Raw genomic sequence first — 16629 nt, 5'->3', positions numbered from 1 at the left:
AACACAAAATTATGATAAATGTACCATATTACGTATTGGATCACTAAAAAATGCACATTTTACATTACCATGTAGTTTACCAATTAAATGGTCTGACGGAGATGTAGACATACTCAGTATACAAATCCCAAAGGAAATAAATGATCTCACTCCAATAAATTTTTATAGAAAGTTAGCAAAAATAGATAAGATCTTGCTACCATGGAAAGGAAAATACCTTGATTAACTCCTTAGTTATATCACAGTTTACCTATTTGCTTATGGTTTTGCCTACACCTAGTGACCTGCTTTTTGAATTATATGAACAAAAAATGTTCCATTTTATTTGGAACGGCAGATAAAAGGCCCTATTGATATAACGAATATGAATTCGGTGGGCAGAAATTATTAAATATTAAAGCATTAGACCTCACACTAAAGGCATCAGTCATACAACATTATACTTAAATCCAAACTGGTTCTCTAGTCAATTGGTACGAATGTCTCATCCTATATTCAGGAAGGGCCTTTTCCCCTTTATCAGATTACACCTGCTCACTTTCGGTTGTTTGAAAAGGAAATAATCTCCAAAATATCTTTATTTTTTAAACAAGCCTTAGAAAGTTGGTTGCAATTTCAGTTTAATTCACCTGAAAGGACGGAACAAATAGTACAACAAATATTGTGGTTAAATTCAAATATACTAATTGATTAAAAAAAACTATTTATCGAAGAAATTTTTAAAAAAGGTATAAATTTAGTGAATGATATCATAAAGAGGACTGGTGGAGTTGTCACACATGCAGCTAACACAGACATATGGAAATGTCTGCTCTACCCAAAATTACAACCAATTAATTGCAGCATTACCACAAAAATGGATGAGGCAAGTAGAAGGGGAAAAAAGTAAGGAACTTGTATGTCGGCCTGTATGAAAGAACATAAATGGTTAAAGAAAAGTGTGATAAAGAAAAACATATACCAATTTCATTTAAGGACCAAAAAACTGACAGCGGTGCCATATAAATTGCTAAATAGTTGGGAAGAGATTTTCGATGTACCCATTCCATGCCACATGGTTTATGAATTGATACGCAAAACGTCGGATTCAAAACTTCAAATTTTTCAATATAGATTACTATACAAAATTCTTGCAACTAATAGAATGTTATATATATGGGGGATACAATCTTCCCAGCTCTGCAGATTCTGCTGTGAAGAGGCAGAGTCATTAGATCATTTATTTTGGTATTGTACATATGTAGCTCATTTTTGGTCACAGGTCCAGGAATGGCTGAAGAATTGCAACATTTGCCTAGAACTAACACTACAGATAGCAATACTGGGTGATTAGAAAAGCCATAGTCAATCAATCAATAATATAATAATTATTATAGCAAAAATGTTCATTTTTAATTTACAATCTGTAGAAGCTATGAGAATAGGAAGGTTCAATTATTTTGTGAAGCATCACAGCACAGTTGAAAAATATATGTAAAGTAGAAATCCAAAATGGATGATGTTGAGAGACAGATGGGAGGGGTTGAGTGAAGCTGAAGGGTGGGACTAATAACAAGATAAACAATGTAGGGCATAAGGGATCTGTAGAATGTATATAGGTTCAGAGCTTTTGTGAAATAGCATAGTTACAAATAGAAATCAAACTGGATGGACATCAGAAATAGAGGAAGGACTAAGAACAAACAGGAGAGAACTATTGTAAAGTAGACTGTGTCTGTAGAGTGTGTATAAGATGTATGGATTGAAGGTAGAAACAGAAGTGTTTATTAGTTTACTCCAATTGGGGGATCGGCAGAAGGGTTTGCGGGGAATAATAATAAAGGTATATTGTTTTAAAAGTATGTATGTCTATAGAGGTATGTGTATGTATATATGTGTATATATATGCATGCGTGTATGGATATATATATTTACCAAAAAATATGGGGGATTGGAAATGATGCAGACAATTACATTGGAAGCAACATTCTTTCCGCAATATTAAGCTGATCCTCCCCAAAAAAAAGTGTAGTCTGGTGAGTTTGGCTGATTCGCATTTCTGTCTTTCAGTTACGAACTTCAGTAAACACATCTGATTAGTAAAGTTACATCAAATAGGGCTGGTTTTCCGGATACAGATTAAGCCTAGTCCTGGAATAAAAAGCATGCTCAATGGAGAATCTCCATTGAAATAACATTTTATGCCAGAGCTAAATCTGCAGATTAATCTGTGCTAGGAATCCAGAATAAATTAACTGTGGCAGTGATTAGGATTTCCAAGAATGGAAGCCAAAGCTTTTTTTCTGGGGCTCTTCTGTCTGTGTCACAGATCTACAGGTATATAATACCACTTTCCCAGAGTTGAGCTGTGCTGAGCCTGTATGGACCCCGTTAGTTGACAGCTGTTTCCGAGGGACTCTGAGGTAGCATTCACGAACATTAGAGGGTAATTATAGTTATGGGAAGAGGTCTGATATGACTGGACTGATCCTGGGCACAGCAAAGCAGATCTATTGGTCAATAGTCCTTTATATTGCCTATATTAATTTATTTGTCCGGAACCATGTCGTAACAAAGTGCTCTCTTTATGTACTGTTGTGTTGTCTCTCTTGTCGTGACGTGTGTTTTGTCCTATATTTTTATTGAATTTATTTTTAATCCCAGCCCCCACCCCCGCAGGAAGCCTTCATTGTAAATAAGAATTTGTTCTTAACTGACTCGCCTAGTTAAATAAAGGTTAAATAAATGCACATAACAATAACGATAAGCAACAGGTCTCCCTTGAATACGAGATGGGTAATCTCAATAGGATTTCCTTAATAAATAAAGGATCAAAAAATGCGATGCGTGGACATGAACACACAGCCATATAACTATAGTACGTGGATAAACTAAGCAAAAAAAGAAACGTCCTCTCACTGTCAACCGAGTTTATTTTCAGCAAACTTAACATGTGTCAATATTTGTATGAGCATAACAAGATTCAACAACTGAGACATAAACTGAACAAGTTCCACAGAAATTGAATAATGTGTCCCTGAACAAAGGGGTGGGGGGGGGGGTCAAAATCAACAGTAACAGTGCATTAAGAGTGGGGTAACAGTGCATTAAGTACTGCAGTGCATCTCCTCCTCATGGACTGCACCAGATTTGCCAGTTCTTGCTGTGAGATGTTACCCCACTCTTCCACCAAGGCACCTGCAAGTTCCTGGACATTTCTGGGGGGAATGGCCCTAGCCCTCACCCTCCAATCCAACAGGTCCCAGACATGCTCAATGGGATTGAGATCCGGGCTCTTCGCTGGCAATGGCAGAACACTGAACGAGCAGTATGGCTGGTGGCATTGCCATGCTGGAGGGTCATGTCAGGATGAGCCTGCAGGAAGGGTACCACATGAGGGAAGAGGAAGTCTTCCCTGTAACGCACAGCGTTGAGATTGCCTGCAATGACAAGCTCAGTCCGATGATGCTGTGACACACCGCCACAGACCATAAAGGACCCTCCACATCCAAATCAATCCTGCTCCAGAGTATAGGCCTCAGTGTAACGCTCATTCCTTCGACGATAAACAAGAATCCGACCATCACCCCTGGTGAGACAATACCGCGACTTGTCAGTGAAGAGCACTTTTTGCCAGTCCTCTCTGGTCCAGCAACTGTGGGTTTGTGCGCAACGTTGTTGCCGGTGATGTCTGGTGAGAACCTGCCTTACAACAGGCCTACAAGCCCTCAGTCCAGCCTCTCTCAGCCTATTGCGGACAGTCTGAGCACTGATGGAGGGATTGTGCGTTCCTGGTGTAACTCGGCAGTTGTTGTCGCCATCCTGTACCTGCAGGTGTGATATTCGGATGTACCGATCCTGTGCAGGTGTTATTGCACGTGGTCTGCCACTGCGAAGATGATCAGCTGTCCGTCCTGTCTCCCTGTAGCACTGTCTTAGGCATCTCACAGTACAGACATTGCAATTTATTGCCATGGCCTGATCTGCAGTCCTCATGCCTCCTTGCAGCATGCCAAAGGCACATTCACGCAGAAGAACAGGGACCCTGGGCATCTTTCTTTTGGTGTTTTTCTGAGTCAGTAAAGGCCTCTTTAGTGTCCTAAGTTTTCATAGCTGTGACCTTAATTGCCTACCGTCTGTAAGCTGTTAGTGTCTTAATGACTGTTTAACAGGTGCATGATCATTAATTGTTTATGGTTCATTGAACACGCATGGGAAACAGTGTTTGAACCCTTTACAATGAAGATCTGTGAAGTTATTTGGATTTTTACGAATTACCTTTGAAAGACAGGGTCTTTCTGAGTTTATAAAGAGCTTGACCAAAAACATGCTGCTGATTTCTTCCAAGTTGTTCCGACCTCTACATTCCAGATGTGGCCTCTGAGACATAAAAGTGCTATCAATAACCTGACCAATGACTACATTTCAAGAGACCGGGTGTAATTAAGGGAAGGGAAATTGACAGTACTTCAAAACAGGTCTCCATTTAGTTTTAAGCTTGTCAACTGCAGTACATTAGTCTGGAGAGTCACCCAAAGCGGTATTGCATCTCACTTAAAGGGGAAATGCATTCAAAAATGTGATTTGCTGTGTTTTATACATATTTCCACACTATGAGGTTGGAATAATACTGTTGAATTGTGAGTTATGATAATGTCCTTTAAGTGTAAGAGCTGTTTGAAAAGTCTGCCTGAAATTTCTGCCTGTTTTGCATGGGTGGGGTTTTGAACCGCCTGAAGACATCACCAGGCAGTATAAGTTAATAGACCACTAACAAAGAGATTTTTCCTCTTCTATACCAATAACAGCTTGTTTTCTGGTTACAAATCCCTCCCATTAGGCTCCTCCAATTAGGCCACGCACTATAGACCACTCCCACGGAAATCCTAGCAAAATTATTGCTTGAGAAATAGCTTCTGCTAAGAAACTAATTTTGTACATTTTTGACCATTTTACTAAAAAAAACAATGACAGTAAGGTACTTAATTGTTACCCAGAAATGATTCGATATTGAGATAAAAAATTGGACCTTTAAAAAGGCCTGCAAATTACTGTAGTAGGTGTCTAAAGCTTTCTGTGGTCCAACTAAATTCATGCACTGAGAACCATGTGAAAACTGAACACCCCCAGTGAAATCCCAGCTCAACCTAGAGTATCAGAACATATGGAGGATTGATCTAGACAGACCAGGTTTTAATGTGTCTACTGGTCGTTATAGGATGGATCAAACATAGCTTTGTTGGACAGAAACTCCCCGGCACTAGACCGCTGACCTGTATGAAACCTGTATGAAAGGTGCAACCGCTTTGTCAGAGTCATTTCCCAGAGCTGGCTGATGGGTGTATTTATGCCATGTTTAATCTTAGCAGTTATTAACCTGCGTGACCCTTGACCCCATTAAATCTTCCAGAAGGCCAGAAAGAGAGAACGGTCTTTAATGATAGACACAACTCACAGTGTTGAACTACAACATTTCTGGCCCGTTTGCCAAGAAGGTTGAAACGGAACAATAAAATGATTAGTTTAGAATAGAAAAAACGGGACAAAACAAACACCAGATCTGGAAAATCCCAATACTGTAAGGTAGGTGTGTAAAAAGGCCATAAATCCCCTGTAAGAGAGCAGAAGCAGTGAGTGTGGCAATCAGTTCGCTACAGCTCTATGGGAAGCTCCTGCCTCCAGCTCCTCTCTCTCTCTCGCTAAGGGAAATGACTTCATACTGTTTCATACCGTTTCCCCATCACTAGGCCTGTCTCCAACGTTCAGCCTATGGGGGGACGTTAGCCGCTCAGACCCCGGTTTTGGGAACTGTTTTCCCAGCACATAAAGCTGGCGTCTGGCCTCTCTGGGGCGTTCGACCAGTGTGTGTGGACTGTGGAGTAGATCCTGTTTCACACCTCAGGTCCAGATGGGCCGGCCCACACTCAGTGCTCAGTATGTGTGTACGGAGGCCTGAAAGGGCTAGGCGTGATTGACGAGTCAGCCCCCGCCCAGCCACGCAGGTGAGCATGCTACACACACTCAGTAAGTGCTGTAAAACTGTTCCTAGCCTAGTGGGCTAGGCTAGGAGCCCCAGGCATGTGCATTAATCCTCCCAAACCCTTTGACCTGGAGGCTGAGTCTGAAGCGGCTGGAGGCTGTCAACCAGGCCACTCTGTCTCTGAGGCAGCATTACCCTCACATGTTATAGCCCTCTGGGGGGAGGTCTGGCCAGACAGGCAAAGCCATGGATATACAGAGTTAACTAGGCAAATGGGAACAGTCCCACTGGGCACACACTGTTTGAATCAACATTGTTTCCACGTCACTTTAATGAAATGACATTGAATTGTCGTCTGTGACCAGTGGGATATTGTTATGGAACATTTGGTGGTGCCAACATGGATGTCTGATCTGTAGAGTGTCTATAGCTGTGGTGGTCCATTGTGTGTGTTAGGTTGTATTGGGTGGTGTTGGGGTGTATTTGGGTGGTTGCTGGAGAGTTGCTGGGAGTGGGGTTCGAGGATGTAGGGTGCTGGGTGTTAGGACTCACTTCCGGCTCCGGCTCCGGCCCCACAGCTGGGGGAGAGCTGGCCACTGCCGCAGGTGCACATGTTGGGTCTGGAACAGAAGCCATCACCGCACGAGTTACGGCAGATCGCTGGGAGGAGAGATAGAAGAGAAGTCAAATATATTTCTAGATGAACTTTGGCCTCGCCAGCCAAAAGAGGATAGACTGAGCTCTCCTCTTGGCCTACTCTTTTCACACAGATTTCTGTTATCTTGTTATGGATAGGGGGCAACATTTTCACGTTTGGATGAAAGACATGCCCAGAGTAAACTTAGTAGATTTGGATAGAAAACACTCTGAAGTTTCTAAAACTATTTGAATGATGGCTGTGAGTATAACATAACTCATATGGCAGGCAAAAACCTGAGAAAGAAATCCAACCAGGAAGTGGGAAATCTGAGGTTGGTCGTTTTTCAACTCATTTCCTATTGAAGATACAGTGGGATATGGGTCATGTTGTACTTCCTAAGGCTTCCACTATATGTCAACAGTCGTTAGAACCTTGTCTGATGCTTCTACTGTGAAGTGGGGCCGAATGAGAGGGGAATGAGTCAGAGGTCTGGCAGAATGCTTTGAGCTCGTGACGCTCGTTCACGTGAGAGCGAGCTCTGTTCCAGTGCTTTTCTACAGATAAAGGAATTCTCCGGTTGGAACATTATTGAAGATTTATGTTAAAAACATTCTAAAGATTTATTCTATACTTCGTTTGACATGTTTCTACGGACTGTAATATGACTTTGTCTGAACTTTTGCCTGGACCTTACCGCGCGTCGTGAGTTTAGATTGTGTACTGAACGCGTGAACAACAAGGAGGAATTTGGACAGAAATGATGGACTTATGGAACAAATCAAACATATATTGTGGAACTGGGATTCCTGGGAGTGCATTTTGATGAAGATCATCAAAGGTATGTGAATATTTATAATGCTATTTCTGACTCATGGCGGATATCTTGTTGGGTTGTGTTGGTCTCTGAGCGCCGTACTCAGACTTTGCATGGTTTGCTTTTTCCTTAAAGTTTTTAAAAAATCTGACACAGCGGTTGCATTATCTTTAAATCTGTGAATAACACTTGTATCTTTTATTAATTTTTATTATAAGTATTTCTCTGATTTGATGTGGCTCTGTGCAAATTCACAGGATGTTTGGAGGCAAAGCCAAATGTAAACTGAGGTTTTTGGATATTAGTATGATCGAACAAAACATACATGTATTGTGTAACATGTTGTCCCAGAAGTGTCATCTGATGACAAATATCAAAGGTTAGTGATCAATTTTATCAATATTTCTACTTTTTGTGAGTCCTCTCTTTGGTTGGAAAATCGCTGTATGCCTTCTGTGACTAGTTGCTGACCTAACATAATGATATGTTCTGCTTTCGCCGAAAAGCTTTTTTGAAATCGGTCACGGTTGGATTAATGAGAATTTTATCTTTAAAATGGTGTCTAATACTTGTACGTAGCGGAACCCCAGTCCTAGACAGGTTAAGCACTTTCTGATAAGTTTGTGGAAAGCTCTATTTGATATGATTCATTTGATTCATACAGGGGTTTTATAGACTACCAGTGCAGAGGCAACCTGACTTTCAGTTTGTAGGTATTGTGACCATAATGTCTCGGTACTTACGGACAATACACTGGTTCCCTCCAGGCAGAGTCTTCCAGCCAGGGCAACAGTAGGAGTGGAAGCGAGAGCCACACACATTGGGCCTGCAAGACAGGGAAAACAAACTCAGTACTCAACAGAGCCCCAATATAATTTAATAAAATCCTTTAACAAACACACATGGGCATGAGTTATTTTCCAAGCGCTCACAGACCCTGGCGACATTTGCTTTCATTCTAAACAACCCCAACGTTGACGGTAGGCATTTCTTGTATGGCTGACACGAAAATACCCGTTTGTTTTTAGACATACTCAATGTAAACTTCCCAAGAAACAGCAGATATATATAAACCCCTTTCTCTAAGCCTCCCTGGTCTCTGCTCTTCTGGCTAAAGTCCTGCACCTCCTGGTGTCCAGGTTCTGCCTGCTGATGGATCGGGAGGCTTAAAAAAAAGTGATTGGACAGGAAGCTGCACTGATCACTGACACAGTCATCAAACAGCTCAGAGAGCGACTGACTGGTCTTCCAGATTAGCTACAACATCCCCCTGAGGGACCATTCCAATCACATCCACACATAACGGACCTGGCCTCAAGTACTCTAACTACCTTACGGAGGTAGTGACTCAGACCTCAGTCAGAGAGTCAAATGAAAGGGCAAGACTGTAGTGTATACAGTGCATTTCCCTTTGGAATTCATCCAACTCTGTAGGACAATATTATAACCAGGGGGTGGAATTAACAGAGAGCTATAGTAAACTGAATCTCAGCAAAAGGTGGATTAGGGCTGCTCTAGATGCATCCATAACTAAGAGAACATCTACTTCTCCTTCATGCAACACAAGACGATTGTCCGCCTCCTCTTCCTTTCTCGACATTAACCGGTGTCTGTCAGTCACCTGGGAACAGACTAGAGCAGCTGTAGTTTGGATCGTTAGGACAACAGAAAGGAGAGCACACCTCCAACAGTATTACCAGATGGCACAAACACAGAAAATGAGGGAGGGTGGGAGAAAGAGAGAGCGAGGGAGAGAGAGCAAGAAAATAGAAGGGGGAATGGAAAGGGTAAGGGAGAAAGAGTGAGGCAGAGACAAAGGAGATAGAAAGAGATTGAAGAGGAAGGGAGGGGAAAGGAGAGATGTAATGTAATGAAATGAAGGTTAGGAGGTAAGAAAATACAGAATTTAAGTACGGGGACGAGGGATCAGTAGGAGGTAAAGGAAAACAGGTTTATGTTAAGGAGATGGAGGAGGAGGGAGCAGAAAACAGAGCAGCAGATATGGAAACAGAGAAAGGGGCAACAAGAGGCAAACCATGAGGGGCTGCACTTCTGGGTCATAGGCCTACACAAATCTTGAGGTGGCTTGGAAAATGCTGTTTTGACATACACGAACAGCGCAAGAGCGCAACATTCCAACAATTAATGCGGCAAAACTGCTTGCATGCTACAGTCAATCATCTCTCTACACAGGTTAGCAATTCCTCCGCTCATTGAAACCTGGATATGCCAATTGACAACATGCCCCAGCCAAACCAGGGTCAACCCAGTAATCCCACACATATCGGTTTGGCTGGGTTTGTTGTTCCTGCGCTCTCCTTCAGGCTAACCCCGGCCTCCTTACAGGAGGAGAGTACAGAGAAGTTCAGCCCTTGGGATTTGCCTCAATATTGAAACGTCATGCTGTTTTCAGCACTCAATTTAAAGAGGATTAGCTGGCTGAAGTCTTTGATGTAGCCTCTTGGCCCATAGCACTCTCATTATAATTCATTAATAGTAATAAACAAAGATGACTGCACACAGCACAGTAGCCAGGAGAACTATTAAAACCCCAAAACAAAAGCACAATCTATTGTGACCTAAAAAACCCTTGGTTTAGAGAGATTGTTCTAGATTTCAGATACAGCAGCTATGGTATGGAACTGGAAAAGTTGCTGTCAATGAGGTCAAATAGGACTTGGTATAACCCTAGTGAAATACTTTCAGAGCCCAACTGTCTGGAAAATACCTTTACCCTGGTGTTTTCCAAAGGCTTAGAGCTCAAAGGCTTTCAGAAGAAACATTTCATTGCGTCTATGTTCTCTAGGACGTTCCCTCTTGTTTAATAGTGTAAGATGGTGAAAGACACGACAGAACCTCAAACGGACCAGATCTTCAGACTTTTTCTCAGTCCTTTGATCTTACAAACCAACATATAATCTAGAGGCCTTTTCTGGGGGCCACAGGATCCTGGCTAGAAAGTGCAAACTCAACAGTTATGAGACAGAGTGCCAGAGGCTCTTCACATGGAGGATTCCAGGGGAACAGAAGGTCAGAGCCAGACAGTTCAGAGGCCCAGAAGGGGCCATGCTGGGACTAGTGGGAAATTAGCTGGGCCGATGGGGGGCTGTAAAGACCACAGACTGGATTTCAGGCCAGGACAACTTTAGGTCAGTTGGAGGAGGTAATCCAACTGGGAAAAGGGGGATGGGGGCTACAAACCCTTCTAAAGGTCAGAGGTCAGCTCACTGGTATTTGACCCTGTCGGTAGATTGCTACCCCTTTCTGCCCTAAGATATTTGGACTTGCTTTGTCAGATCTGGAGCTGATAGGATTCACTGAGTTCATCTTCATCTTCATAACTCTGGGAAGTTGTTTGGCCTGCTTTAGTATTAATTCTAAAAACGCCTGAGAACGTTTTTTTCTTATTTAAAGTTGGCCTGATTCTCTCACTTGACTAATTTGAACCCTGAGCTCATACTGTACTGGTGTAGACGGGGGCTGAGATACAGTAGCAGTCAAATGTTTGGACCCACCTATTCATTCAAGTGTTTTTCTTTATTTTATTTTTTTACTATTTTCGACATTGTAAAATAATAGTGAAGACATCAAAACTATGAAATAACACATATGGAATCATGTAGTATCCAAACAAGTGTTAAACAAATCTAAATATATTTTATATTTGAGATTCTTCAAAGTAGCCACCCTTTGCTTTCATGACAGCTTTGCACACTCTTTGCATTCTCTCAACCAGCTTCATGAGGGAGTCACCTGGAATGCTTTTCCAACAGTCTTGAATTAGTTCTGACATATGCTGAGCACTTGTTGGCTGCTTTTCCTTCACTCTGCGGTCCAACTCATCCCAAACCATCTCAATTGGGTTGAGGTCGGGTGATTGTGGAGGCCAGGTCATCTGATGCAGCACTCCGTCAATCTCCTTCTTGGTGAAATAGCCCTTACACAGCTTGGAGGTGTGTTTTGGGTCATAGTCCTGTTGAAAAACAAATGATAGTCACACTAAGCGAAAAACAGATGGGATGGCGTATCGCTGCAGAATGCTGTGGTATCCATGCTGGTTAAGGGTGCCTTGAATTCTAAATAAATCACAGACAGTGTCAGCAGCAAAGCACCCAACACCTCCTCCTCCATGCTTCACGTTGGGACCACACATGCGGAGACCATCCGTTCACCTACTCTGCGACTCACAAAGACACAGCAATTGGACAAATTTGGACTCATCAGACCAAAGAACAGAATTCCACTGGTCTAATGTCCATTGCTCGTGTTTCTTGGCCCAAGCAAGTCTCTTCTTATTATTGGTGTCCTTTAGTAGTGTTTTTTTTTGCAGCAATTCGACCATGAAGGCCTGATTCACGCAGTCTCCTCTGAACAGTTAATGTTGAGATGTATCTGTTACTTGAACTCTGTGAAGCATTTATTTGGGCTGCAATCTGAGGTGCAGTTAATTGCCGATTTCTGAGGCTGGTAACTCTAATGAACTTGTCATCAGCAGCAGAGGTAACTCTGGGTCTTCCTTTCCTGTGTCAGTCCTCATGAGAGCCAGTTTCATCACAGCGCTTGATAGTTTTTGCGACTGCACTTGAAGAAACTTTCAAAGTTCTTGAAAATGTCCGTATTGAGTGATCTTAATGTCTTAAAAGTAATGGACTGTCGTTTCTCTTTGCTTATTTGAGATGTTCTTGCCATAATATGGATTTGGTCTTTTACCAAATAGGACTATCTTCTGTATTCACTTTTAACAAGGCACCTGTTAATTTGAAATGCATTCCAGGTGACTACCTCGTTAAGCTGGTTGAGAGAATGCCAAGAGTGTGAAAAGTTGGGTAGCTACTTTGAAGAATCTTGTGATTCCATATATGTTGTGAATCTATGTTGTGAATCTTGTGAATCTATGTGATTCCATATATGTTATTTAATCATTTTGATGTCTTCACTATTATTCTACAATGTAGAAAATAGGCCAAATAAAGAAAAACCACGGAATGAGTAGGTGTGTCCAAAAGTTTGACTGGTACTGTATATACCTCTCACTCTCTGGGTTAGTGGGTTTAGAGGGAGCAGGATGAGGGAGGGCGGTCTGCATGGGCCAAACAAAGTCCGAATGGGCATAATTGTTCTCCGTAAGAATAACCATCAAGTGTATTGTCCAAGTTTTTTCTTCGTTTTTTTTATGAGGCCCATGTGAATTATAGCCAAACTTACGATGTATGTGATAAACTATAACGATAGGCAGAGTTGTTGCGAAACTTGAATCCCTCCCGTCAACTCCATAAACAAAAAACCATACATACATTGTGTCCTAGGGCAGATGGAGTGGATAGATTTCTTGTTTTGCCTCTTTCTTCAAGGATGACAGAAAATCTAAACCACATTAGCTCGACCACATGCCACATGTACCCCCTGAAATGGAGGTTCTGTCTTTTAGGTCTAGCCTGAATGTATGCATAAAATGCAGACACATAAAAAAAATGAAAGGAACTCTAATGCATAAAAAACACAGGAAAATGGGTCATCCTTCATACATTCCAAATGTTCCTCTCAGACTTAGCGAGCTTGCCCTTCCTTCCTCTTCCCCTCTTCAAAATACCAGCTGATGTATCTAAAGCTTTACTGGAGAGAACGACCGGAACATTCTAGAATATAGGAATTATTTTCTTATGGGTTAGGCATGTACCAGGGAATCCTCTGGGGAGAGCAAGTACTCCATCCAATTTACCTTGGAAGGAACCTGGGTGGCTGAATGCACTTCTCTACTTTGAGAAAGACTACCAAGTGAGTGAACGTCCAAAGCATCTCCCCTCGAGCAGAGTTTTGGCTGCCTAGAAGTCCCAGTCTGGACCTCTTCCCTCCCTCTTCACATGCAGGAGACCTTATTAGCCTGCCTGAAAGGCTGTTTCGTTCGTTCTTTCTGGCATGGCTGGTTATGAGCCACAAACTCACTATTTATTTTACTTTCCCTCGCCCCACATCTCTTTCCCTCTCTCCCGTCCCTCTCTCTCTCAACCTAGAGCCCACCACTTTACAGACCCTCCCAGGTTGTACAGTATAGTATCAAGGTAATTGAGGAGGTCCCAGGACCCGGGCCCATGGTATGATCAGATTCCACACATGTGTAGACGTCAAATTGCACTCTGCCTAGGAAGTCAATAAATCAGACACACTCAACATCAGCCAGTCCGACAACAAACCAGCAACAGTAGAGTCTGAAACCCTGGTATGTGTTCACACAACAAAGTGTAATGACCACCATTAACATAATCTCTCTCCCAGAGAGAATCTGATGCTGTACAGAATGTGTAATGGAAGACTTTCCGATGTCATGTCATTATGTTGTGTGGGGAGGGGACCATGGATAATTTTATATGTTGGGTGCAAATATTTTACTCTATAAACAATGGTGGAGTTGAACAAAATGATGGGAAAAGTCCACCGGGTATGTTACTCGCCATGAAAACTAAGGCAATCGTTTAATGGGAACAGCACGAGCTTATGCAACTGTTGCATTTGCTGCAATATTATTTCATATCTAATCTAATCTTGACACCATGCAACACAGTTCTGCTTCTCTGAGTAGATCAGAGGATAAGATTGCCAGACCAGAGCAGCCCACTACGTGTCTAAATCAACCACAGAGTGAATGTGACACAGGTCGGGCCTGAAGTGGCCTTGTGCCTAGCTGGTTCACAGACAAAATGGCTCCATTGAGACTTGTTTGGCTCTCCGATATACAGGGGATCCATTTACGTCCGGCAGAGAGGTCCAATGGCTGACAAATTAATCACACTGGCTGACAACGCAGACACGCCTGTTTGTTCTGTGCAGCGTGAATCATTACTGAACATTTAAGAAAACAGCAAGTCAGTCCGATGTGTGCGTTACCCTACCCAGGTCCTGCACTGTAATGTTATACTAGTTCATTCCATGATGGCTTAGCTCTCTCTCTCTCTTTGCCTCTCCCTTCCACTCCTTTTCACTCTGCCATGAGTTCTGTTGTTTTGTCACCTGCGAAAGTAAAACAAATGTCCCTTGTCGTGGCCCCCAGAACGATCTGAATATTCCCTTCCCCGCGTTGGGGCGCAGGGGAGCCATAAGCAGGGACAGATGAGAGACTGATTGGAATAACTGATGCAAACATTTGAGAATCGTCCCAACAAAACATCCTTTGTTTTTCCAAAAGGGGGAAATCATACAGTGAAAGCTTGCCGTCCTCCACTGACAGACATCCCACCCAGTCCCTGGGGAGAATGGGGGTGTGGGGGGGGTTTGAGGGGAGACGGTAGGGATGATGATGGAGAAGAAGGGGGAGGAGGGAGGGTTCTGTGGTTTCTATAATCCACCCCACTGAAACACTCGAACACCACCCCCGTTTGTGATTTCCCAATTCACTGCCCATTTACCCCCACTACGAGTGATTCGCTCAAAACAGTCTTGCTAATAAACTTTCCCCTGCAGTCTTCAGCTATGTGTTCTCCAGCTAATACGCCTAACAGAATGCCTACTTGCCTAGATTTGGGTCATTGCGTTCACTCGACAAACCTTCATGAATGACCCAACCCCTTTCCCTAGACTCTGACATGAAAATGCCATTTTGCTGTAAATACTCAAGTATCTCTCAATGTTGCAAGCAACCTTTTAGCTTCAAACATGTGCTGTCTTTGGGAGAACAATGATGTATTCAGCATTATTTGGCTGTAGTAAGGCTATGTTGGCCTTAGCCCAGGAAGCACAGCAGTGGAAGAAAGAGTTGCCAAGACAGCTCAATGGGGAAAGCTAGCCATAAACTAATTGTCCAACTGTCCACATTCTAAACCTAATTATATTACCATGTTTCAGTGGAGCAGTATGGTTGAACTCAAAGACAGACAACCACCCAAATGCTCTTTGTGTCAATCAACATAAATGATTTGCAGTTCCTGCCTAAACAAAACTCAGCTAACAGAGAACTCCAAAAACTAAACTCCTTACCCTCTGAGTGTCTCCTGGCCTCTCCGGCGAACCCTCTGCACCTCCCTCTCGTCCACCTTCCCCGTGAAGCGGCTGGCTTGGTACCCTCCATCTCCCGCTCCTGCCTGGCCATATGCTGTGTGGACCGCGGCCCAGCAAACAGCCGCCCATCCCAGCAGCAACCGGGCCAGCTTCCCTGCTCCCATTAGCTGCTCTGTGTGTTTCTGCGTAGCCCTGCTGCTGAAGACTACTGGATGATGTCGCTTCCTCTTCGTTGACGAGTTACACTCACGTATCTGTGGACCTGTCCCAGTCCCCGTATGCACTCCAGGGTGGGGGGCTGGAGGGGCAGACACAGGAACGTACATCAGGGTTTTTGGCCTCCCGCAGACATGTCAACCATCTCAACACAAGAGTATGGGCTACAAGAAAGGTGTTTAGAGTGGAATGTGTGCCGTTTCAAGTGTGCAGAAAAAGTAACGGGGGTTGCTGTGCCAAATAACAGTGAAATGTATTTTTAATTGTGAATTTTTAATTGTTGAAAAGTCAACAGTTTTATTTAGAGTGCCCCCCTTTCCCCAAACTCCCCACCCCTCTTGCTCCCTCCTCTCGCTCTTAATTTGGAAAGGCTTCAGTTATTCCTCATCAACATCAAATTAATTTCTAATAACTTACCCGGAAGTTTACTTTTACAAGTCTGTTCTGACTGCATTAGAACATATTAAGTAGAAAAACGTTCAAGTTCTCTCATTAAAAGTCAGCTTTAAGACTGAATGATGGGCCCCCAGTGATATATAACCACAGTTTAGCCCACATCAGGGGGTTACAGAGCAGGAAGGAGAGATTTTCCCTTCAATAATGGAAGACAGTTATTAGAAGAAAAGGAGAAGAAAAATAGCCTCCATCCCTGACTCCAATCAAATTTAATGGTAGACGAGTGATAAATTATTGGTAACAATACTCTCCATTCCTTCCCTCCACCCCTTTCTTTCTTTCTCACTTTCAGACTCAGAGAGACACACACACAGACGAACAAACTTGAATTTGCTTTACATAAAATATAATGTTGAAATGTTGTAGCAAGAAATCATTATACACATTTCCTTAGATTCCTTACGCAAGTATTATCATCATGTGTCATCCAATTTGTAATATACAGAAAGTCATTACTAGAAAGTCTAGAAAGTATTCTGAATTTTTTCCTCTTTCACAAATTTGATAGGCTACAACGACATCCTTCGTGGGGAAAAAAGTTAGTGTCTTCATTTA

At 42.7% G+C, this 16629-nt stretch overlaps 1 protein-coding gene across 2 annotated transcripts in view; it reads right to left on the bottom strand.

Moving 5' to 3' along the window:
- The window catches only part of LOC135512724 (fibrillin-2-like), an 88640-nt gene that overhangs the window by 70929 nt on the left and 1082 nt on the right, over window positions 1–16629 (bottom strand). For both annotated transcript variants that reach the window (XM_064935035.1, XM_064935036.1), the window contains exons 2-4: window positions 15382–15700; window positions 8157–8239; window positions 6512–6619 (exon numbers count right to left, since the gene is read on the bottom strand). In XM_064935035.1, coding sequence (XP_064791107.1) covers window positions 6512–6619; window positions 8157–8239; window positions 15382–15566 — 376 coding nt within the window. In that variant the 5' untranslated portion in view covers window positions 15567–15700. The remainder of the gene's footprint in view (window positions 1–6511; window positions 6620–8156; window positions 8240–15381; window positions 15701–16629) is intronic.

Source organism: Oncorhynchus masou, chromosome 24, assembly GCF_036934945.1.
Source record: "Oncorhynchus masou masou isolate Uvic2021 chromosome 24, UVic_Omas_1.1, whole genome shotgun sequence".
NCBI classification, from domain to species: domain Eukaryota; kingdom Metazoa; phylum Chordata; class Actinopteri; order Salmoniformes; family Salmonidae; genus Oncorhynchus; species Oncorhynchus masou.
This window is presented reverse-complemented; position numbering and strand designations above follow the sequence as displayed.